The sequence below is a fragment of the Callithrix jacchus genome, chromosome 11 (assembly GCF_049354715.1).
Source record: "Callithrix jacchus isolate 240 chromosome 11, calJac240_pri, whole genome shotgun sequence".
In the NCBI taxonomy this organism is placed as follows: domain Eukaryota; kingdom Metazoa; phylum Chordata; class Mammalia; order Primates; family Cebidae; genus Callithrix; species Callithrix jacchus.
In genome coordinates, this window is record NC_133512.1 from 33422835 (window position 1) to 33448372 (window position 25538).

General features: G+C 35.6%; 1 protein-coding gene across 15 annotated transcripts in view; it reads right to left on the reverse strand.

Moving 5' to 3' along the window:
* Positions 1-25538, reverse strand: part of PALS2 (protein associated with LIN7 2, MAGUK p55 family member) — a 124871-nt gene that overhangs the window by 35545 nt on the left and 63788 nt on the right. For all 15 annotated transcript variants that reach the window (XM_009002272.5, XM_009002268.5, XM_035253618.3 and 12 more), the window contains exons 3-5: positions 13790-13942; positions 5490-5642; positions 4505-4732 (exon numbers count right to left, since the gene is read on the reverse strand). In XM_009002272.5, the coding sequence (XP_009000520.1) occupies positions 4505-4732; positions 5490-5642; positions 13790-13942 (534 nt within the window). The remainder of the gene's footprint in view (positions 1-4504; positions 4733-5489; positions 5643-13789; positions 13943-25538) is intronic.

The window sequence follows — 25538 nt, forward strand, 5'->3', positions numbered from 1 at the left end:
TAAGAGATAATAAACATTTTTCCCCTATGTGTTTATACCAATATCCATTGCCACCAGTGTAGAAAAATGCTGTAGATTCACACTATAATTTTTACCAACTTAATGGTATAAATGATATATCGTGTTATGATTTTTAATATATTTTTATGTTTACTGAACACATGTCCCCTTTTACTTGATTTTTCTATGTAGAGTGAAACACAATTTCAAACAATATTCCTAGTATAACCAGCTTTCTCCCATTCATTGAATCATTTCTCCTTTCTATACTGAAAGATGTATCTCTGTCATATATCAAAGTAATATGCAAGTATAGGTCTCTTTCTGAGCTCTCTGAAAGTCCATTGCCCATGCTGTCTATTCCTATGCCACCAACACAATATCTTAATTCCTACACATTAATAATCAGACCCAATTCCTGCTTTTCAGACTCAAGACGGTCTTGGCCATTCATCTTATTAAATTCCATGGAAAACCCTGATGAAATTTTGACTGGAATTCCATTAAATGGACAAGTAAATGTGTGGAAACTACATCTTCACAATATTGTCTTCTTATCCATGACATAATATACCTGCTTATTTAGATCCTCTTCATAATTCTTTTGTGAAGAGGTCTTGAATTTTTTTGGTTAGATTTATTCCTAGACATAAATGTGGCATTCTCTGACTCTACTGTAAATAATGTCATAGTTACATTTCTAGATGTTTGCTGAGGCATACAGAAATGCAACTGAGTTTTGTGTCTTAATCTTATTTTCATGTACTTGGTAAACTCTATTATTTCTAATAAGTCACAGTCTTGAGGGGTTTTTATGCAAAAACTCGTATTTGTAAATAAGAAGTTTTACTGCCTCCTTTCCAAACATTTTGCTTTTATAATTTATTTTTGTCATACTGTACTTACGGACCTTTCAAGAAAATATGAAATAGAACTGGTGCTAGTGAGCATCCTTTCCTGGTTTCTTTCTTTTTTAACTAGGCAAAAGCTTTATTTATCTTTGTTTTAAACTATTTTCTGGCTTTTTTGGCTACATAATTGCAAATAAATAATTGTGTATAATTAATAATTTAAAAGTAGCACTGTCCAAGGGCCTTGGAATTTAAAATATCATAATCTTACATCTTATCATATATGAAACAAAAATTTTAAAAGCAGTTAAAATTCTTGAAATTTTATTATTTTTTAGAAGTTGAATCAATTCAGTTTGCCTCATTGTTGAAAGCGTCATCAAAATTCTGAACAAGATCACCCCTTCCCCAATAGTAAGTAGTACTTTTCCATCCAGTTTCTGCCAGTTTCCTTAAGCTTATTGACATTAAGCTGTTTTAAGACACTGGGTGGCATTTCTGTTAGGTGCTTTGACTCAGCATGGCTGATAATGGTGAAAGTGTTTGCTGCTAGACATGCCTGAACAGTGAAATTGTTCATATAGATCACCATTCCCTGGTTTGCAAACATACATCTTTAATATCAGAGATATTGCTGATTCCTACTTTCTTTAAGGAGAACTAAAGATTTTTTTTTGACCATCCATTGTAAGAGATGTTTGCTATATCATCTGAGGGCAGTTCCTTGTTACCAATGTGCAATTGTGCTTGAAGTTTGGCAAGGTTTTCTTGGTTGATGAAAGTTTTTTGTTTTATAATGAAAACCAAGGTGGAACTTCTTGAGTGGAAATGAAAGTTTATGGGGTACTGGGGTTGGCACTAGAGGTCTCAGGCAGACCAGCTGAAAGGCCAGTTTCTGACTTTAAAGGGAAAGCTTCTAATGTTAGTTAATTCAGAATAATGTTTGTTCTAGTTGTGTTTTTTTTTTTTTTTTGGTTATAAAATTAAAGAGTTTCCCTTCTGTTCCTAATTTACTAATCATTTTTTAAATGATTAGTATTTTATCACGTAAATACTTCGAATTTTATCAGATTCTCCATTGAGGTTATTCTCTTTTCATCTGTTAGCACGCTTAGTTACATATGGATTTTCTAACATGAAACTCTCCTAGCATATCTGGGATAATAAATCCAACTTGGATATGTTGTCTTATCTTTGTTATATACACAATCAAATCCGATTTGCCATTATTTTGTTGAGAATTTTTAATGTATATTTTCTTACATATAAAAAATATATTACAGGACTGTTGTCCATGTCATGCTGGTCCTAAAGAATAAGAGATAATTCCATCAGTTGGCCTTAAACAAAAAGAATTATGAATAGCCTCTGGGAGTATAAGCTATGTATAAATTGAAGAACTTCAGAATTGGTTACTTCTCACTCACTCTGGTCCTCAAAATATAAAACATAGATACTTATGTTCCATAGGAGATTCTGGAATTTTAGCAAGCACCTCAAATGATTCTGATAAAGATAATATACTGACTATGCTTTTGAAAAACATTACCATGACAGGGAAGAGTTCTTGGCTTGCATTTGCTCTTGCAGCAATCCAGAGCTGTGACAGGCTCCACAGCACTACATGGTGGAGCTTTTAGTGACAGCCGAAGAGGTAAAATGCCCTTGCTTCCCTAAAGCATCTTAGTAGGATGCCCATGGTTTGTAGATGCCCTGGTTTATGCCTATCACTCCAGCATATGAGTAATATTCCTCTTTTCATTAAAAAAAAAAAGGCTCAATCTGGATGTTCTTTTCAAAGCCTTCATGTTATAGTTCCTTTTCTTCTTTATGGAAGGACAGGTCTGAGACTGCCCCAGGCTTGTATGACTCCTCCTCTCCTACTTTAATTCCTTCCCCCAGCTCTAAATGCTAAGTGAAAAGCAGAGTTTGAGAGGGTAAAGAATAAGGAAAACCTATGTTTAAACCAAGGCTAAATATCCTTGCATTTCATGGTATTCAGTTAGTTCACCAGATGCAAAATCTATGTAGGAATTTGGGCCAAAGCTCTAGTTATTAATACTACAAAGTTTTATTTTGCCTCTACGTCTATTACAGCCATGGTGAACTAGAGGAATTCTGGAATTTGGACCACAGAAGAAAAAGAAAATCTTCCTACTACAACTAACACATAATAAATAAAATATGTAAATCTTTGATTTTACTCTTCCAGTCTATGCAGGTACAAGACAAGGCCTCAGGCTGTCACAAACAGAAATGTGCCAACTAAGGAAGAAAGGTAGCTTGAGAGGTACTAGTAATATGAAATGTCTAAGTACTAATATCATTTATTTTTCACAATTCTTCTCCTTAAGAACCACCAAGCTACCTTTATTTCAACCAAAGTTAATTATAAGCCTATCTATTTTCAGAAGTTCAATTTACATGCTAATATTCATGACTAAATAATCTATCCTTACCTTTGAAAGAAACAGTTTAAAATAGGCATTCAATGAAACATTATTTCAAATAACTGTATGGAAAGGTAAAAACTAGACTTTAAAACTCTCATTTTAACAATATGAAATAAGATACACTGGCAGTATTTTATGTAAGAAAACTTATAATTTCATTCATACATCAAGCAATACATTTCTGGAATAAACCTGAACATCAGAGGTATCTACTTCTACATTATTTAGGCTTGAAAACCCTCTCTTTGGTTCCAACACTCCTATCATAATTTTCAATTCTTCCTCTGCAATTACTTTTTTACTCTTTATTCCTTTACAGTTCCATGTTACCACCACTGCCTCATTACCACAGAAATACAGCCACTTCTTGAGCACTCACTATGTGGCAGGTGTTGCTGTGAGAGCATTACATGAATTAACTCATTTAATCCTCTTAACAACCTTTTGAGAAAAGAAATTTTATCCCAAACTATATAGATGAGAAAAATGAAGCACACACAAAGTAAGCTGATAACTGGCAGCACTGGTATTTGAACCTAAGTGGTCATCTTAACCATTCATTAGCGCTGTTGTTCACAAATCACCTCACACCTTAAAAATCTGCCAGCTGGTTACATAATCTCATTTCTCTTCTTTTGAATTCACTTAACATACCAAGGCCAGACAATCTCTATCACTAAAACATTTTCCTGTTCAATTACTTATTTTACCTAAAATTAGTTTTAAAATACAGACCAAATGTGTGCAAACCAGGGGCCCAAGATTTTCTTTAAACTCATCCTCTTTTCTGGCCTGATCAGTCGTTTCACTCATCACAAACACTAAGCTAGAGGTGATCTGGACTAGATTTTTATCCTCTCCCAGGGCCTAATACAATGCCTGAACATAATAGCTGTCAGAAATGTGTGCTAGATTAATAATTAAAAGACTTTATGGTTCATCTGATACCTAGCTGTAGGTTTCTGCTATGCCAAGGTTCCTGATGTTTACAAAGAAATTTTCTTACTACCTCCTTTATAATAGTAAAATACTACTGTTTAAAACTTCAAAAATTCACCCATGGCAAAATCAGGCATTTCAGAACAAATCAATTGTTTTTCTCTTTTCTTTAGCGAAATAGTAGCAAATGACAGTTATAGCCAACACTGTCATTAAAAACATTAAAGTATTTTTAATACTATCAAAAATTTGATTACTAACCTGCTGAGGAGTAATGGTATCTCTATAACTTGGTAAGATTTTTAGGGTGACACTTCCACTAATATTTTTCAGTAATTCTTGTAATTCCTTTGGATTGTTTCCAACCTCATGACCATTGACTTCTTTAATTATATCTCCCACATGAAGCAGACCTTGTCGATCTATCATTCCCCCATGAAGGATTCGGGCGATTACCAGATCATTATTTTCAACCCTAAATGTCACACCCTACAAGAAATAAGAAAGAGTTTCTCATTTATTGGGGAGAAATGCTTAAGTATTCATGAATATATGTAAGAAAATAATCCTAAAACTAGGTAAAATGAATCATTCTTACTTTTCCCATGTTCTCTCCTGTCTCAATATTTTATTCCCTTTAAGCTGTTAACGAGTTATTATTACACTAGTGGATAGGATGTATCTTACAGGCTAAAAGGAAACTCAAGAGAATAAGAAAAGGTATTTGTGCATTCTGATGGATTTATTCCTGGCTTTTCCTTTTTGGAACTCATTGTTCTCTTTTTAGTTCGTTTTTTTTTTTTTTTTCCACTTCAGACTTCAGGAGCTTATAGTTCTTATAGTCAGGATCCAGAAGTAATAATTTTACCAAGAAATTGTAAACTTCCCACTACTTAGAGAGTTGTAGTATGGCTTCAAACAACATCCTTCTATATTTTGATACTATCAGTTTTTCTTTAAAGAGTAGTTCATATCTTCAAAGGGTAGGAAGAAATGTAGTCATCTTCTGAAATTTTTGCTACCCATTGCCATACTTCTACTTCTAGCTCAATTTAACTTTTCATTTTGGCTTAATTTTGCAGGTTAAACCAAGTCGAGAGAGCACCAGCTGTGTCTATATACACAGGCCAAACAAGAATACAATTTTTATAACACTATGAAAAACAACAACAAAATAGAGTAGTGACTGAAGCACAAATTGTATCATATTTCAGATTTAATAGGGCAGTGATTTTTCTATACTCACCAATGGTTCCCCAGCTCTTTTGTGAATACCAAGAATACGAATGGCATCTACTGGTAATAACTGATTATTGATAGAAGAATTATTCATTTCTGGGCTTGATGGAGGTGAATCATAACACTTTGATGCCACAATATCATGGGCCTCCAACAGTGACTATAACAAGTCAAAACAGCCTGTGGTTATTTACAATATGTTGATGAAATATGTCACTAAAAGTACTTTGTTAGTTCATTATCCCAATGGGGTACTACAAATTTCCAAGGCACATAGTATTAATTCCCAAATATCAGGTTAATCAAATAAATATATAATTTTTAAGAGATATAAAAATAGTTTTATTATCATCAAACAATATCATATTCTTTGAGATGTGCAGAGGTCGACAGAGTTTAGTGATGCTTTTTAAAAACTGGCAAGTTCACTGGAAACTGAACCTAGGTTTCTAGTCTGTTGCAATGAAAGCACTGGATTTCATTGCCACTACTGTCATCATATCATTCAATATTCACCATCAATCCTACTTACTAAATTATCATAAAAATTCACGTTCAAATGACATTTTTAACCTAATATTGCTGTTAGTAATATACTTTTTATACATACAAAATGTCTGTTAAAAGATGTCCAATAGAAAATGGATAAATATTAGCATCTTATATCAGTGACAAAAAATTTATATTACCAGTGAAGGTTTTAGTTTATAAAAGGAACTTTTTTTTTTGAGGAAAAAAGCAAGTCAGTAATAGTCCCGAATATATTTTTTACCTCCTTTATTTACTATGTATGTACTATCAGCATGGACAGTTTTGATCTAGCTTTCTGAGAATTTCTTAATATTAAAATATTATTTTTTTGTTTCTTATTCTAAAAGAATCATTTTTAGGCTGGCACAGTGGCTCACCCCTGTAATCCCAGCACTTTGGGAGGCTGAGGAGGGTAGAATCACTTGAGGTCAGGAGTTTGAGACCAGCCTGGCCAACATGGTGAAAGCCCATCTCTACTAAAAATATAAAATATTAGCTGACTGTGGTGGCGCATGCTTGTAAACCCAGCTAGCTACTCAGGAGGCAGAGGCAGGAGAACTGCCTGAATCCAGGAGGTGGAGGATGCAGTGAGCTGAGATCATGCCACTACACGCCATCCAGGGCAACAAGAGTAAAACTTTGTCTCAAAAAAAAAAAAAAAAAAAAAAAAAGTAATTTTTACTGCAAATGTGCATATTCAACATAAAGATAAGTTAAACATTCTTGGGGGGGCTGGATGGAATGCAAGTTCAAAAACAGTAAATCAAAATAGATGCAAATATTAACAGGTTCAGAATAAAAGCAATCAGGATAATGGGTCATTTCTGGTCATTTCATAAAACAATTTGTGAAAGACTAGAGAAAAAATTCAATAAAAACAACTCACAAATCCCTCTGTAGAGGTTCTTCCTATAAATGCTGGAAGTTACTCAAAGCTCTAATCTAGGCTGCTTAGTTTTCCACTCCATATCCTCCTTAGGCAGTATTATTTACTCCTGTGACTTGAGCCACTACTTACACACTGACAACTCTTAATTTTATGCCTCTAGTTCAGAACTCGCATGTACTTCAGATTTTAATAGTAAAAAATTTGCCCATAACTGGTCAAAGTCATGGCAATTTGAAAATCAAAAGAATTGTAAAGGATTTAAACATTGAATAACAAAATCCACAATGCTATTTAAAAACATAGAATGAAAAAACTTACGTGTTACCACTTGAAACTCAAATTTAGTTTATTCACTGTGAAACTTAGTAAAACGATGAAGTACATTCCTGCCTCTTTAGTAGGAAATGCATTATAGGGTAACTGAGCAGCCCAGTTGATGAGAAGCTCAACATTATGGAAGAATACTAGCTAATAATATAGAATAGAAAAACGTCATTTTGCAAGCTCTAATGAAAATGATGATTTGCAACCTAAAAGCTAGAAAAAGATGAGAAATAACAAAAATCAGAGCTGAAATGGAGAAAACTGAGGCACAAAAAAACCTTTCAAAAAACATCAATGAGGCTGGGCACAATGGCTAACGCCTGTAATCCCACCACTTTGAGAGGCAGAGGTGGGTAGATCACCTGAGGTCAGGAGTTCCAGCCTGGCCAACATAGTGAAACCCTGTCTCTACTAAAAATACAAAAATTACCTGGGCATCGTGGCACACACCTGTAGTCCCAGCTATTTGGGAGGCTGAGGCAGAAGAATCGCTTGAACCTGGGAGGTGGAGGTTGCAGTGAGCCAAGATTACACCACTGCACTCCAGCCTGGGCAACACAGTGACTCTGTCCCAAAAAAAAAAAAAAAAATCAATGAATCCAGGAGTTGGTTTTTTGAAAAAATTAATAAAATAGGCAACTAGCTAGACTAATAAAGAAGAAAAGAGAGGAGAGCCAAATAAACACAATTAGAAATGATGAAAGGCATGTTACTATTGACCCTACAGAAATAAAAACAACTATCAGAAACTACTACAAACACTTCCATGCACACAAACCAGAAAACCTAGAAGAGACAGAGATAAATTCCTAGACATATACAACCTCCCAAGACAGAGCCAGGAATAAAATGATTCCCTGAACACACCAATAACAACCTCTGAAATTGAATCAGTAATAGCCTACCAACCAAAAAACCTGGGACCTGATGGATTCACAGCTGAATTCTACCAGATGTACAAATAAGAGCTGGTACCATTCTTATAGAAAAGCTATTCCAAAAAACTGAGGAAGAGAGACTTCTCACCAACTAATTCTATGAGGTCAGCCTCATCTTTATATCAAAACTTGGCAGACACACACACACACAAAGAAAACTTCAGACCAATATCCTTGACAAACATTAATGCAAAAATCCTCAACAAGCCAGGCATGGTGGCTCACGCCTGTAATCCCAGCACTTTTGGAGGCTGAGGCAGGTGGACTGCCTGAGCTCAGAAGTTCAAGATCAGCTGGGCAAATGCTAAGGGCAGCCTGAAAGAAAGGTCAGGTTACCCACAAAGGGAAGCCCATCAGACTCACAGCAGATCTCTCAGCAGAAACCCTACAAGCCAAAAGAGAGTGGGGGCCAATATTCAACATCCTTAACACAAAGAACTTTCAACCCAGAATTTCATATCCAGCCACACTAAGCTTCATAAGTGAAGGAAAAATAAAATCCTTTACAAGCAAGCAAGTACTCAGAGATTTTGTCACCACCAGGCCTGCTTTACAAGAGCTCCTGAAAGAGGCACTACACATAGAAAGGAACAACCAGTACCAGCCACTCCAAAAACATACCAAATGGTAAAAAGCATCAACACAATGAAGAAACTGCATCAACTATTGGGCAAAACAGCCAGCTAGCATCCAAATGGCAGTATCAAATTCACACATAACAATATTAACCCTAAATGTAAATGGGCTAAATGCACCAATCAAAAGACACAGACTGGCAAATTGGATAAAAAGGCAAAACCCATCAGTGTGCTGTATCCAAAAAACCTATCTCACATGCAAGGATACACAAAGGCTGAAAATAAAGGGATAGAGGAAGATTTACTAAGCAAACGAAGAACAATAAAAACCAGGAGTTGCAATTCTCGTCTCTGATAAAATAGACTTTAAACCAAATTTGTCTCAAAAGAGACAAAGAAGGACATTACATAATGGTAAAAGGAACAATGCAACAAGAAGACCTAACGATCCTAAATATATATGCACCCAATGCAGGAGCACCCAGACACATAAAGCAAGTTCTTAATGACTTACAAAGAGACTTAGACTCCCACACAATAACATTGACTTTAACACTCCATTGTCAATATTAGATCAACCAGACAGAAAATTAACAAGGATATCCAGGACTTGAACTCAGACCTCTAACAAGCAAACCTGATAGACATTTACAGAACTCTCCACCCCAAATCCACAGAATATACATTCTTCTCAGCATCACATCATACCTACTCTAAAAGTGACCACATTAATTGGAAGTAAATCACTCCTCAGCAAATGCAAAAGAATGGAAATCATAACAAACAGTCTCTCAGACCACAGTGCAATCAAGTTAGAACTTAGAACTCAGAAACTAACTCAGGACCACATAGCTTCATGGAAACCGAACAACTGGCTCTTGAATGTTGACTGGATAAACAATGAAATGAAGGCAGAAATAGATGTTCTTCAAAACCAATGAGAATCAACACACAACATACCAGAATCTCTGGGACACATTTAAAGCAGTGTCTAGAGGAAAATATATAGCAATAAATGCCCACATGAGAAACAAGGAAAGATCTAAAATCAACACCCTATTGTCAAAATTGAAAGAGCTAGAGGAGCAAGATCAAAAAATCTCAAAACCTAGCAGAAGACAAGAAATAACTAAGATCAGATCAGAACTGAAGGAGATAGAGACACAAAAAAACCCTTCAAAATATCAATAAATCCAGGAGCTGGTGTTTTGAAAAGATCAACAAAATAGACCACTAGCAAGATTAATAAAAATGAAAAGAGAGAATAGTCAAATAGATGCAATAAAAAATGATAAAGGGGATATCACCACAGATTCCACAGAAATACAAACCATCATCAGAGATGATTACAAACAACTCTTTGCACATAAACTAGTAAACTTGGAAGAAATGGATAAATTCCTGAACACTTGCATCCTCGCAAGCCTAAACCAGGAAGAAGTCAAAACCCTAAATAGACCAATAACAAGGTCTGAAGTTGAGGCAGCAATTAAGAGCCTACCACCCAAAAAAGCCCAGGTCCATATGGATTCACAGACGAATTCTACCAAATATACAAAGAGGAGCTGGTACTATTCCTTCTGAAACTATTCCAAACAATCCAAAAAGAGGAAATCCTTCACAAATCATTTTATGAGACCAGCATCATCCTGATACCAAAACCTGACAGAGACTCAGCAAGAAAAGAAAACTTCAGGCTAATATCCATGATGAACATAGATGCAAAAATCTCCAATAAAATACTGACTGGTAAACCGATTGCAACAGCACGTCAAAAAGCTTAACCACCATGATCAAGTAGGCTTCATCCCAGGGATGCAAGGCTGGTTCAACATGCGCAAGTCTATAAACGTAATTCACCACATAAACAGAACCAAAGACAAAAACCACATGATTATCTCAATTGATGCAGAGAAGTCCTTTGACAAAATTTAACAGCCCTTTATGCTAAAAACCCTCAATAAATTAGGTATTGACAGAACGTATCTCAAAATAATAAAAGCTATTTATGACAAACCAACAGCCAATATCATACTGAATGGGCAAAAATTGGAAGCATTCCCTTTGAAATCTGGCACTAGACAAGGATGCCCTCTCTCACCACTCCTATTCAATATAGTATTGGAAGTTCTAGCCAGAGCAATCAGGCAAGAAAAAGAAATAAAGGGTATTCAAATAGGAAAGGAGGAAGTCAAATTTTCTCTATTTGCAGACAACATGATTGTATATCTAGGAGATCCCATCGTCTCAGCCCAAAATCTCCTGAAACTTCAGCAAAGTCTCAGGATACAAAATCCATGTGAAAAGAATCACAAGCATTCCTATACACCAATAACAGACTTAAAGAGTGCCAAATCAAGGACGAACTGCCATTCACAATTGCTATAAAGAGAATAAAATAGCTAGGAAAACAACAAATGATGTAAAGGACCTCTTCAAGGAGAACTACAAACCACTGCTCAACAAAATAAGAGAGGACACAAATAGATGGAGAAACATTCCATGCTCATGGTTAGAAAGAATTAATATTGTGAAAGTGGCCTTACTGCCCAAAGTAATTTACAGATTCAACGCTATCCCCATCAAGCTACCAATGGCCTTCTTCACAGAACTGAAAAAAAAAAAAATCTTAAATTTTATATGGAACCAAAAGAGAGCCTCATAGCCAAGGCAATCCTAGGCAAAAAGAACAAAGCTGGAGGCATCATACTACCTGACTTCAAACTATATTACCAGGCTACAGTAATCAACACAGCACGATACTGGTACCAAAACAGAGATATAGACCAAAGGAACAGAACAGAGGCCTTGGAGGCAATGCGACACATCTACCATCATCTGATGATCTTTGACAAACCTGACAAAAATAAGCAATGGGGAAAGGAGTCCCTGTTCAATAAATGGTGTTGGGAAAACTGGCTAGCCATGTGCAGAAAGCAGAACTGGACCCCTTCCTGACACCTTACACTAAAATTAACTCCAGATGGATTAAAGACGTAAACATAAGACCTAACACCATAAAAACCCTAGAAGAAAACCTAGGCAAAACCATCAGAACATAGGCGTAGGCAAGGACTTCATGACTAAAACACCAAAAGCATTGGCAACACAAGCCAAAATACACAAATGGGACCTAATCAAATTCCACAGCTTCTGCACGGCAAAAGAAACAGTCATTAGAGTGAATCGGCAACCAACAGAATGGGAAAAAATTTCTGCAATTTACCCATTTGACAAAGGGCTGATATCCAGAATCTACAAAGAACTAAAACAGATTTACAAGAAAAAAACAAGCCATTCAAAAGTACGCAAAGGATACGAACAGACACTTTACAGAAGAAGACATACATGAGGCCAACAAACATATGAAAAAATGCTCATCATCACTGGTCATTAGAGAAATGCAAATCAAAACTACATTGAGATACCATCTCATGCCAGTTAGCATGGCGATCATTTAAAAATCTGGAGACAACAGATGCTGGAGAGGATGTGGAGAAATAGGAACACTTTTACACCGTTGATGGGAGTGTAAATTAGTTCACCCATTGTGGAAGACAGTGTGGCGATTCCTCAAGGACCTAGAAATAGAAATTCCATTTGACCCAGCAATCCCATTACTGGGTATATGGCCAGAGGATTATAAATAGTTCTACTATAAGGACATATGCATGCGAATGTTCACTGCAGCACTGTTTACAATAGCAAAGACCTGGAACCAACCCAAATGCCCATCGATGACAGACTGGACAGGGAAAATGTGGCACATATATACCATGGAATATTATGCAGCCATCAAAAACGATGAGTTTGCATCCTTTGTAGGGACATGGATAAACCTGGAAACCGTCATTCTCAGCAAACTGGCGCAAGAACAGAAAATCAAACACCACATGTTCTCACTCATAGGTGGGTGTTGAACAATGAGAACACATGGACACAGGGAGGGAAGCATCACATACTGGGGTCTGTCAGGGGGAAACAGGGGAGGGACAGCCGGGGGGTGGGGAGTTGGGGATAGATAGCATGGGGAGAAATGCCAGATATAGGTGAAGGGGAGGAAGGTAGCAAATCACACTGCCATGTGTGTACCTATGCAACAATCTTGCATGTTCTTCACATGTACCCCAAAATCTAAAATGCAATAAAGAAAGCAATAGAATTTTATTTCTTGCTAAAAAAAAAACCTTCATATTTTGCAGTAACATTGTTGAAGAGTCACATAAAGTCTTTGGCTGAAAAAGAGCAAAAGGCTGTTATCATTTGATTTCCAGTGCTAAGATTTGCAGGGAAAAGCAGGTGACACTTATTTTATTCTATCTCAGCACCATTCTTTTTCTACTAAAATGCAATGTCCCAGTCATAAATCAAGTTGCCATTTCTGGCTGGATGTACTTATGGGGGGTTTCTATTCTTTAAAATGAGTTAATTTTTCTAACACTTTCCCCAATATCACGTTGTCTTAATTATAATAAGTTTACAAGAAATCTTTCCTGCCTTTTCTCTTCTGAAACGCATTCTTCTTCCTAAAACAGATGAACTCTTCACTGATACATACCATTGCTAAAATGATACTTAGTACCTGTGGAGATTATGTTATATAACAGTTTCTGTATATTCACAGCTCTCTTATGTTCCGTGGTCACTGACTGCACAACAATCTTGAGAAGCAATACTAAAAAGTATTGACTAAGAAACAGAATGGTAGTGAGGAAGAAAAAAATCCATTATCATAGTGAGGAAAGTGGCTGCAGCATTTGATCTGATGGTGAATTAAGGTTGTTTTCTTTAGTGGCACAAAGCAAAATCCACTGTGATGTATTTCTGTGACAGTGTACATTTTTGAAGTATTATAGTTACATATATCTGTTGATGTATTCTCAGCATATCAGGACATTAAGACACCCAGGTTGGAATTTACATATTTACCAATTATAGCCCTAAACGATATTTGAAGAAAACATCACCTTAAACTGGAACTTAAATGTTAAAGGGAAATACTTTGGGCATATAGGGAACTTGGGAATGGAGTGATAGGAAAAGTTACCTGGAAGTGAGGCTCTTTGAGTATACCAACCAATTCTGCCACATTTTTATCCACATTTATTAGAGGAGTGATGTCTTCAAGAATTTCATTGACTAATTCCAAATTATTGTCACTGACGGCTTCTAGTTTGGAATCTTCTAGCCTCTCATGAGCCTGAAAAGATAACAGTGTATAAAGTAATAATACTTACTTGTTTTGCACCAGACAATGGCTTATTTCTTGATTTCTTTCTTTTTCATAAAGTTTTAAAATATATTACTTGGAGGTTTAATTCATGTAAACCAAATTTAGTATTTCAATCAGAGGCAATATACAGATTTAACAGTAAGTATATAATGCAATATAATAAATCTGGGCCTCTAGTTCTATCTTGAAAGTCATGAAAAACTCACTTTCATGGCTAAATCACAAAAAAACTGGAGAGGCCAGCTGATTATTTATAAAACCTTTTACAGTCCCTTACCACCAGGAGAATTTCCTAATGACTTCCTAGAGTCAAGGCTCAAACTCTAGATGCTATTGTTACAATTCATTAAAATAAATGATTAAGCATAATAAAAACAAGAAATAGGAATGTAATCATTATATATGTTAATATTTTTTAAATGGTAAATATAATTTTGGAAACACCAGAATCCTGAAGCTCCTATCTGCCAATTTTGAAAACCAGCAGAAAAGAAATGTCAATTTAGAGCAGGTGGCCCTTAAACTGGATTTTTGAAATACCATATAATTTAATTACAGAAATATCCTCTCCTGTCATTTATAACTAAAGTTGCTTTTTTCTTAATCTCACAATATTTTCCATAGAAAATGAACCATGAACCATACTGTCGCAGAAAGTAAGTAGTTCTAATCATCCTTTCATGTTAGGAGTAAAGCAAAGTTTTAAGTTTAAACTGAGAATAAACACTAAGCAGGATCCATCTTTTAACCATTCCTTGCTTTTGTGATAAATGGTTGCTACATAATTTTGAAGACAGGAAAAGTATAATTATTAAGATTTAATTCATAAATAACATCATGTAAGATGGCAAATCTTATATTTTAAGATTCATTTCAAGAATTGCTAAAGAAAAATCCACATTTCAAGTGGTAACCGTATCAACTAAACCTTTTCAGATACCTAAACTATAATACTTTAGATGTTATTTCTACCATTTGGAGTGGACCCTTCAGAGTTCAAATAAAACATTCTAATTTTTAAAAGACAATTTTTCTTGTTTAAATCTATTTTTTCTAGGTAATTTTTAAGAGTAAAATAAGTTCTTAAGTGGAAAGGAGAGCTACATATTAATCAAGATTTTAAAGAAAGACCTTAAAAGAAGAAATTCTAAAAGTCATATGAAATACTGAGAAAAAAGAAAAAACTCTTACTAAACAAAAAGAAAAATATCAAAAGACCAAATGTAATTTAAATAGAGGAAAGTTTTATAAGATTTAGATTTAAAAAAATAGACTAGAAAATGCTGGGCTGGGTGCGGTGGCTCACGCCTGTAATCCCAGCACTTTGGGAGGCCGAGGCAGGTGGATCATGAGGTCAAGAGATCGAGACCATCCTGGTCAACATGGTGAAACCCCGTCTCTACTGAAAAAATACAAAAAAATTAGCTGGGCATGGTGGTGCGTGCCTGTAATCCCAGCTACTTAGGAGGCTGAGGCAGGAGAATTGCCTGAACCCAGGAGGCGGAGGTTGCGGTGAGCTGAGATCACATCATTGCACTCCAGCCTGGGTAACAAGAGCAAAACTCCGTCTCAAAAAAAAAAAGAAAATGCCACAAGAAATGAAAATGGGTAAATTTGTAATTTTCTGAACATACAAGCCAGCTGAGGATGGGAAGACAAAGATACTCAATATTTATCATAAAAAGATTATCACAACTAGAAAAAAACATACAGAAAATAATCTACAAAATTAGTTAACTCTTATGAAATAAGCTAGAATTGCCAATTGTTCTGACAGAAATATTTGCTGGCATAAACAACCACTACCTGATTTAGTACCTTTAACCTTGTGATACTCCAATACTCTTATGTTAGTATAAGAAGAAAGCTTCAAAGAAAAAAAAAAAAAAAGGAAGGAAAGAAGCTTAACATCTATCAAAAAGCTTTTTTTGTGTGTTGGATACTATATTCACGTGTGTGTGCACGTGTGTGTATTCAGGAAAGGGAGGTCTATTATACTCACGCTACAGATGGAGAAAGCAATGAAAAAAAGGTGAAGTGATTTGCTTGAGTTCACATTACTGATGAACGAACAGCAGAGTCAGGTACTAATACCAAGACTTGAACTGCTATGTACTAAAGCTTATTTTACTTCATCTTTATATAGAGAGTCACTCTAACATTAACTTGCAGTTAATTATTCAATCCAATAAATGATGCATTAGTCTCATTAACTTAAATGTATGACATACATCTTAATTTAGTTGTTGCTTATTATCATGTCTCTTCCAGTCTAGATGTGTTAATTCCATTACACCATATCATCCTCACAGTTATTTTATACTTCTGTGGTTCAGAATACCACTTGTCCCTTAAGACTTTCACTCCTTTGCTCCAAGAGGTAAGAAGTCCATTTATTTCTTCAGGAAAATGTTATATGATCAGCATCAGTACTTTAGACATCAGCAGTCCTTGGTTTAATTCAGGACTTTGGGACAAGCAAAAGAACAGCAACGATCAACTTGAAAACTCTAATATATCTCCATTCCTTAGTATGTGTATTAACCTAACGCCCCCAAATTGGGTGAGGAAAGTAGGAATGTGGAAAGACTAATGGCAACAAAGAGAGAGGGAGTTGGGGGGAGTCATGTGAGAGGGCAGAATCATGTTAGAAAAAGAACCCCAAAGTATCTGAAGATTTTGCCATATCAGCCTCACAGTCTGGTTCTACGGAAGGAGAGACTCTCACTAAAAAATACAGAAATTAGAGGGAGGAAAAAAAGTTTTTTTTTATAAACTGCAGCTATAAATATATTAACATGGAAAAGCAACATACTTGGGTTCAACCAGGATCAATTTTACTTTTTCTAAGAAAGCAAATGCCGATCCACGTTTATTAATATACAGCTTTTTAAGCTATGAGATACTGTCAAAAACTTGAAACCTCTAATTCACTTTAAGGTCAGAATTATTTTTAATTAGCTTCCAAGAGGCAAGTACCAACTTGAATTTATCAAACTAAAAAAGACAAACACACACACACACACACACACACAGAGAGAGAGAGAGAGAGAGAGAGAGAGAGAGAGAAACCAGAGCAGCAAGTGAGTCATATGCTGTTTAAATAAATACATCTTGTTTCCTTTTTTTTTTTTTTAAAGAACATTATTGGAACACTAGCATAATTCAGTAAAAATATATTTTACTTGCCACAAGTGGTTGGAAGAACATTCTATGACTGGCATTGAATATTTGCAGCTGGTACATATATGGCCTAGCCTTCTTATAGATCCAGTTCTGAGAATTTTATTAACCACTGCACCTTTGAAAAATGAACTTCAGAGAAGAAAATGTTCTTTTAGAACTTCTAGGTATTTCACTCAAACACAATCCAACCATGTTTGCAAACAGACGTTATGGGCTATATCTAAAGTGACAAATATTATTCTCTATAATAATCATATTATGTGGAGAAACCTGGTCTTTCTAAAACACAAGGGCATTATCATACATAAATTTTGTTATTATCTTTTTAGAAAAGGGCTAAGTATGTAGTAGTTACTTATTAAATATTTCTTGAAAAAGCTAAGTAAATTGGAAATAAGTCTGGCTGTGATCAAGGGTCACCCTCTTCTTTTAGAGACCTAAAACATGAAATATGAACACATGCTCTCAAATACTCAAAAATAAAAAATAATTTTTGAACAGAAAGTAGAAATGAGACAGAGAATGGAGAACTTATTTTCTATTTTCCTTCTGCATACATTACATCAAAAAGAATGAGCTTTGCTCTGAAAAAAAAAAAGATGAGTAAATATAAGTAAATCAGAATGAAATTCTCTACTGAGTAAGGAACGTGTCAGAAATTTCCTAGTTTAATATAAGTTCCAGGATTAGATGAGTTTACATGTCAAGATAGTCAGGAAACTTCTAAATAACACCGCTGAGCTACTCTTAGAGATATCTGTAGGGAGAACCACACAGATGTAGAAAAAGGATTATGTTAAATTTTTAAAAGAAAAAAACATTTTAAAAGCTTGGCTTTAACAGTATTCAGAGGAAATATCAAATAATCTTTTTATAACCTTTGAGAGGGAAAGATATTGCTAACTATAATACAAAATCTGAAAGCTATAAACATTTCAAAAAAGGCCCAATAAAATTAACTTCATGAACATTTTAAATTTCTCATCAAAAACCGACAAAGTCAAAATACAAATGAAAAACTAGGGTCAAAAAAACAATTCATATTCAAGATAGAAACCTAACTTCCCTACTTATAAAGGACTTCTACAAATCAATAAGAAAAAGATCGACAACTCAAGAGAACTGGGTGAAAAGTTTGAACACAAAATTGACAGAAAAATTCAAGAACCTGTCTTAAAAAATTTAATTTTATATTTCTAATTAACACATAATATTGTACATATTTATGGTGTACAATGTGATATTTCAATGCATGTATATACATAGTATAATAATCAAGTGGGGTAATTACCATATCCATGATTTGAAATATTTATTTCTTTGGATTGGCAACATTCAAAATCTTCTCTTCTAGCTATCTTGAAATACTTATTACATTGTTATTTGCAATAGTCGCCCTACTGTATAACAAGTATGTCTTAAACATGAAAAGCCACACAACTTCACTCATAAGGGAAGTGAAAACTAAAATTTTATGAAATACCTTTTCTCTTTATCAGATTGGCAAGAATAAAAATTCTGATAACACATCCTTTTAGTGAGAATGTGGGAGAAGACAGGCACTCTGACATATTTTTTCAAGTGGGAACATACACTGGCAAGCAAATTGATCATATCTACCAAAATTACAGTGATCCTTCTCAGATCTAACCTAAAGAGAGGGGTGTGTGTGTGTGTGTGTGTGTGTGTGTGTGTGTGTGTACAAAATAACATGTAGCAAGATTATACATCACAGCATAACTGGTAAGAGAAAGGCCATCTAAATATCAGAACGCTGACTCAAAAACCTGACATATCCATAAAATAAAATATTATGGAACATGTACAAAGAATGAAGTATGTTACATAGGTACTGATATAAAATCTTATGCGAAAAAAAATCAAGGTTTAGGATAGCAGTATAAATCTACAATTTCCATTATATTTAGTAGTGAAAGATTAGACACTTTCCCTTAAGATCAGAAACAAGACAAAGATGTCCACTCTCATCACTTCTATTTAACATTTGTACTGGCGGTTATAGCCAGAACAATTAAGCAAGGCAAAAAAAAAGCCATTCAGGTTGAAAAGAAATAACTGTCTATATTCAGATGTCGTGACCTTGTGTTAAAAAAATCCTAAGGAGTCCACTAAAAGATTTGAATAAAAAAATAAGTTCAGCAATAAGATCAATGTACAAAAATCAATTATATTTCTATTCACTAGCAAATAGAAATATGCAAAACCTGAAAATGAAATTTAAAAAACAAGCCCATTCATAACAGCATCAAAAAGAATAAAACACGCTTAACAAAATAAGTGTAAAACTTATACTCTGAAAATTACAAAACACTGTTGAAAGAAATTAAAAATTTAAATAAATGTTCATGGATTAGAAGACTTATCATTGTTAAAATGGCAATACTCCCCAGAATGAACTATGGATTCAACGCAACGCCTACTGGAATCCCAGGTAACATGTTTATAGAAATTGACAAACTGAGTTAGCCAGTTATATACCCAGGAGAAATAAAAACGGTCTAGATAAAACTGTGTCCAAGAATGTTTATGGCAGCACTATTCATAATATAGGCTGAGTATCCCTAATTCAAAAATCTAAAATCTAAAATGCTATAAAATCTGAAACTGAGAATTTTCTTAAATTAATGGACACCAAACCACAGATCCAGGAGGCTCACAGAAGGAGCAGGATTAAAACCCAAAATTCTAAGTCTAGGTATATTATATTCAAACTGCAGAAAATTTAAAACAAAATACTGAAAGAACTGGATATGTATGTGGGAAACCTTACCTGTAGAGGAGCAAGCATAAGAATTATATTGAACATATAATTCTCAGGAAACTTGCAAGCAGCAAGCAAAGAATAGAGTGAAATATTAAAAATGCTGAAGGGAAAAAAAAAAAAAAAACTCCACCAACCTGGAATTATCTAACTAGTGAAGTTATCATTCAGAAGTTTGGGGAAAAAAAGGACTTTTTCCAACAAATAAAAATTGAGCAAATTTGTTACTAGTACACCTGTCTTGCAAGAAACATTAAAAAACATTCATCAGAAAGAAGAAGATGACGTTAAGTCCAAAACTCAGGTCTACATAAAGAGTGCTAGAGAAAAATATAAAGGTAAAACAAAATCTTTTTTCTTCTTCCTAATTGATTTAATGGATTATAGTTTTATTCGCAGTAATAATGTACTTGATTATTACTGCTTACGGATAAATGAAATGAATGACAGCAATGTTATATGGGACAGGAAGGAGAAACTGGAAACAGTGTTATTTATAAGGTAGTTGCACTATCCATGAAGTGGTAAAGTGTTATTCGAAAGTAGATTAGATTGCAAACATATGCTGTGAAATCAAGGAGGAACGCTAAACAGTTTTTTTAAAAAGTCTAATTAATATGCTGAGAAGAGAAAAAGATGAAGTCATATAAAATGTTTGGTTAAAGGAAGAAAACGGAAAATGAGAGACACAAGGAAAAAAAGGAAGGCAGGCAGGCAAGCAGGCAACAAACAGAAAACAGTAACAGTACAAAAGACATTAATCAAATTACATCGATAATCATGTTAAACATAAATGATCTAAAGCACTTAAAAGAGACTGTCAGAGTGAATAAAAGAAGATCAAATTATATGTTGTCTACAAGAAACTTTAAATACAAAGATACAGAGAGATTAAAACTAAAGGTATGGAGAAAGATGTATACATGCTAACATTAACTAAAAGAAAACTGCAGTAGCTATATTAATTTCAGACAGGGCAGACTTCAAATCAAGAAAAATTTTGAGAACAAAGAGAGGCATTACATAATGATAAGAGTTAATTCTCTGAGAAGATATAACAATCTTAACAAATGTGTGTTTAACAAGAGCATTAAAATATGGGAGGTAAAGTCTGACAGAACTGCAAGAAGAGATAGGTTAATCTACTATTATAGTTGGAAGGCTTCAACATCCTACTAGCAGTATAAGCATAGCTTAGATACTGCAGTTTCTGTTCCAGATAACCACAATAAATAAAAAACCACAACAAAGTCAGTCAAATTTTTTTGTTTCCCTGAGCATAAAAAAGTTATGTTTACATGGTAAGGTGGTCTATTAAGTGTGCAACTGCAATATGTCTGAAAGACAATGTGCATACCTTAATTTAAAAATACTTTAAAGGTTAAAACACTAATGATCAGAGCATTCAGAGAGTTGAAATCTTTTTGCTAGTGGAAGGTCCTGCCTTGATGCTGATAGCTGCTGACTGATCAAGGTGGTGGTTGCTGAAGGCTTGGGTGGCTGTGGCGATTTCTTAAAATAAGACAAGAATAAGGTTTGCCACATCGATGGACTCTTTTCATGAAACATTTCTCCATAACATGCAATGCTGTTTGAGAGCATTTTATCCAAGCAAAACTTCTTTCAAAACAGGAGTCAAATCTTTCAAGTCCTGCTGTTGCTTTATCAACTAAACTTCATGTAATATTCATAATCCTTTGTCATTTCAACAATTTTCAGGGCATCTTCAAGAGTATACTCCACTTCTAGAAACCACTTTCTTTGCTCATTCATAAGAAGCAACTCCTCATCTATTCAAGTTTTATCATGACATTGCAGCAATGTAATCACATCTTCATGTTCCACTTCTATTTCTTGTTCTCTTTGTTTCCAACACATCGAAAAGTGACTGAACCCCTCAAAATCATCCATGAGAACTGGACTCAACTTCTCCCAAACTCACATAAATGTCGATATTCTGACCTTCTCCCATGCATCATAAATGTTCTTAAAGGCATCTAGAACAGTAAACACTTTCTGGAAGGTTTTCGATTACTTTATCCAGATCTATTAGAGGAAATCGCAATCTATGGCAGCTGTAGTTCTATGAAATGAATTTAAGTATGACTCAAAAGTCAAAACTACCCCTTAATCCATGAGCTGCACAACAGATTTTGTGTTTGCAGGAATGAGAACATTCCTCTCCTTGTACATTTCCATCAGAGCTCTTGGGTGACTAGGTGTGTTATCAATAAAGAGTAGTATTTTGAAAGAAATTTTTCCTGAGCAGTAATTCCCAACAGTGGGGTTAAAATATGCAGCACGCCATGCTGTAAACAGATGTACTGTCAACTAGGCTTTGTTCTTCCAGTTAGAGGGCACAGGCAGAGTAGACTTAGCATAATTCTTTTTTTTTTTTTGAGACGGAGTTTCGCTCTTGTTACCCAGGTTGGAGTGCAATGGCGCAATCTCGGCTTACCGCAACCTCCACCTCCTGGGTTCAGGCAATTCTCCTGCCTCAGCCTCCTAAGTAGCTGGGATTACAGGCACGTGCCACCATGCCCAGCTAATTTTTTGTATTTTTAGTAGAGACAGGGTTTCACCATGTTGACCAGGATGGTCTCGATCTCTTAACCTCATGATCCATCCTCCTCAGCCTCCCAAAGTGCTGGGATTACAGGCTTGAGTCACTGCGCCCGGCCCGACTTAGCATAATTCTTAAGAGCTCTAGGATCTTCAGAATGGTAAATGAGCACTGGCTTCCACAAAGTCATCAGCTACATAAGCTCCTAACCAAAGAGTCAGCCTGGCCCTTTGAAGGCAGGTATTGACTTCTCTCTAGCTGTGAAAGCCCTAGATGTATCTTCTTCCAATACAAGGCTGTTTTGTCTGCATTGAAAATCTGTTCTTTAGCGTAGCCACCTGCATCAATGATCTTAGCTAGACCTTCTAGACAACTTGTTGCAGTTTTTTTTTTTTTTAAATCATCATACTTTAAGTTCTGGGATACATGTGCAAAACGTGCAGGTTATATAGGTATGTATGTGCCACAGTGGCTTGCTGTACCCATCAACCCGTCATCTACATTAGGTATTTCTCCTAATGCTATCCCTGCCCTTGACCCCCACCCCTCAACAGGCCCCAGTATGTGATGTTCCCCTCCCTGTGCCCATGTTTTCACTGTTCAACTTCTCATTTACAAGTGAGAACATGCAGTGTTTGGTTTTCTGTTCCTGTGTTAGTTTGCTGAGAATGATGGTTTCCAGTTTCATCCACATCCCTGCGAAGGGCATAAACTCATTCTTTTTTATAGCTGCCTAGTATTCAATGGTGTATATGTGCCACATTTTCTTTATCCAGTCTATCATTAATGGGCATTTGGGTTGGTTCCAAGTCTTTGCTATTGTGAACAGTGCTGCAATAAACATACACATACATACGTCTTTATAGTAGAATGATTTACAATCCTTTTGGGTATATACCCAGTAATGGGACTGCTGGGTCAAATGGTTTCTAATTCTAGATCCTTGAGGAATTGCCACACTGTCTTCTACAATGGTTGAACTAATTTACACTTCCACCAACAATGTAAAAGTATTCCTATTTCTCCATATCCTCTCCAGCAACTGTTTCCTGACTTTTTAATGATCGCCATTCTAACTGGTATGAAATGGTATCTCATTATGGTTTTGATTTGCATTTCTCTAATGACCAGTGATGATGTGCTTTTTTTCATGTGTGTTGGCTGCATAAATGTCTTTGTTTGAGAAGTGTCTGTTCATATCCTTTGCCCATTTTTGGTGGGGTTGTTTTATTCTTGTAAATTTGTTTAAGTTACTTTCTGGATATTAGCCCTTTGTCAGATGGATGAATTGCAAAAATTTTCTCCCATTCTGTTGGTTGCCTGTTCACTCTGATGTTAGTTTCTTTGCTGTGTAGAAGCTCTTTAGTTTAATTATATCCAATTTGTCAATTTTTGCTTTTGTTGCAATTGCTTCTGGTGTTCTAATCATGAAGTCTTTGCCCATGCCTATGTCCCCAATGGTACTGCCTAGGTTTTCTTCTAGGGTTTTTATGGTTTTAGGTTTTACATTGAAATCTTTAATCCATCTTGAGTTAATTTTTGTATGAGGTGTAAGGAAGGGGTCTAGTTTCAGTTTTCTGCATATGGCTAGTCAGTTTTCCCAACACCATTTATTAAATAGGGAATCCTTTACTCATTGCTTGTTTTTGTCAGATTTGTCAAAGATCAGATGGTTGCAGTTGTGTGGTGTTATTTCTGAGGTCTCTGTTCCGTTCCATTGGTCTATGTATCTGTTTTGGTACCAGTATCATGCCATTTTGGTTACTGTAGCCTTGAGTATAGTTTGAAGTCAGGTAGCATGATGCCTCCAGCTTTGTTCTTTTTGCTTAGGGTTGTCTTGGCTACACAGACTTTTTTTTTGGTTCCATATGAAATTTAAAGTATTTTCTAATTCTGTGAAGAAAGTCCATGGTAGCTTAATGGGAATAGCACTGAATCTATAAATTACTTTGGGCAGTATGGCCATTTTCATGATATTGATTCTTCCTATACATGAGCATGGAATGGTTTTCCACCATTTGTTTGTGTCCTATCTTATTTCCTTAAAGAGTTGTTTGTAGTTCTTCTTGAAGAGGTCCTTCATATCCCTTGTAAGTTGTATTCCTAGGTATTTTACTCTCTTTGTAGTAATTGTGAATGCGAGTTTACTCATGCTTTGGCTTTCTATTATTGGTGTATAGGAATGCTGGTGATTTTTGTACATGGATTTTGTATCCTGAGACTTTGCTGAAGTTGCCTATCAGCTTAAGGAAATTTGGGGCTGAGATGATGGGGTTTTCTCAGAGACTAGGATTGCAACCCCTGCTTTTTTTGTTTGTTTTTCATTTGTTTGGTAAATATTTTTCCATCCCTTTATTTTAAGCCTATGTGTGTCACTGCACATGAGATGGGTCTCCTGGACACAGCAGACTGATGGGTCTTGACTCTTTATCCAATTTGCCAGTCTTTTTTTTGAAACAGAGTCTTGCTCTGTCACCCCAGCTACTGTGCAGTGGCACAATCTCAGCTCACTGCAACCTCCACCTCCCAGCTTCAAGTAATTCTCCCCCCTCAGTCTCCCGAGTAGCTGGGATTACATGCACCTGCCACTGTGCCCAGTTCATTTTTGTATTTTTAGTAGACATGGGGTTTTACCACCTTGGCCAGGCTGGTCTCAAACTCCTGACTTCATAATCTACCTGCCTCAGCCTCCCAAAGTGCTGGAATTACTGGTGTGAGTCACCACTCCTGGCCAGTCTCTTTTGTTTTTGATGACAGTCTACTCTGTCACCAGGCTGGAGTGCAGTGGTGCGATCTTGGCTCACTGCAACCTCCACATCCTGGGTTCAAGTTGATTCTCCTGCCTCAGCCTCCCAAGTAGCTGGGACTACAGGTGTGTGCTGCTATGCTCAACTAATTTTTATATTTTTAGTAGAGATGGGGTTTCACCATGCTGGCCAGGATGGTCTCAATCTCTTGACCTTGTGATCTGCCCACCTCTGCCTCCCAAAGTGCTGGGATTAAAGACATGAGCCACCATGCCCAGCCCACTC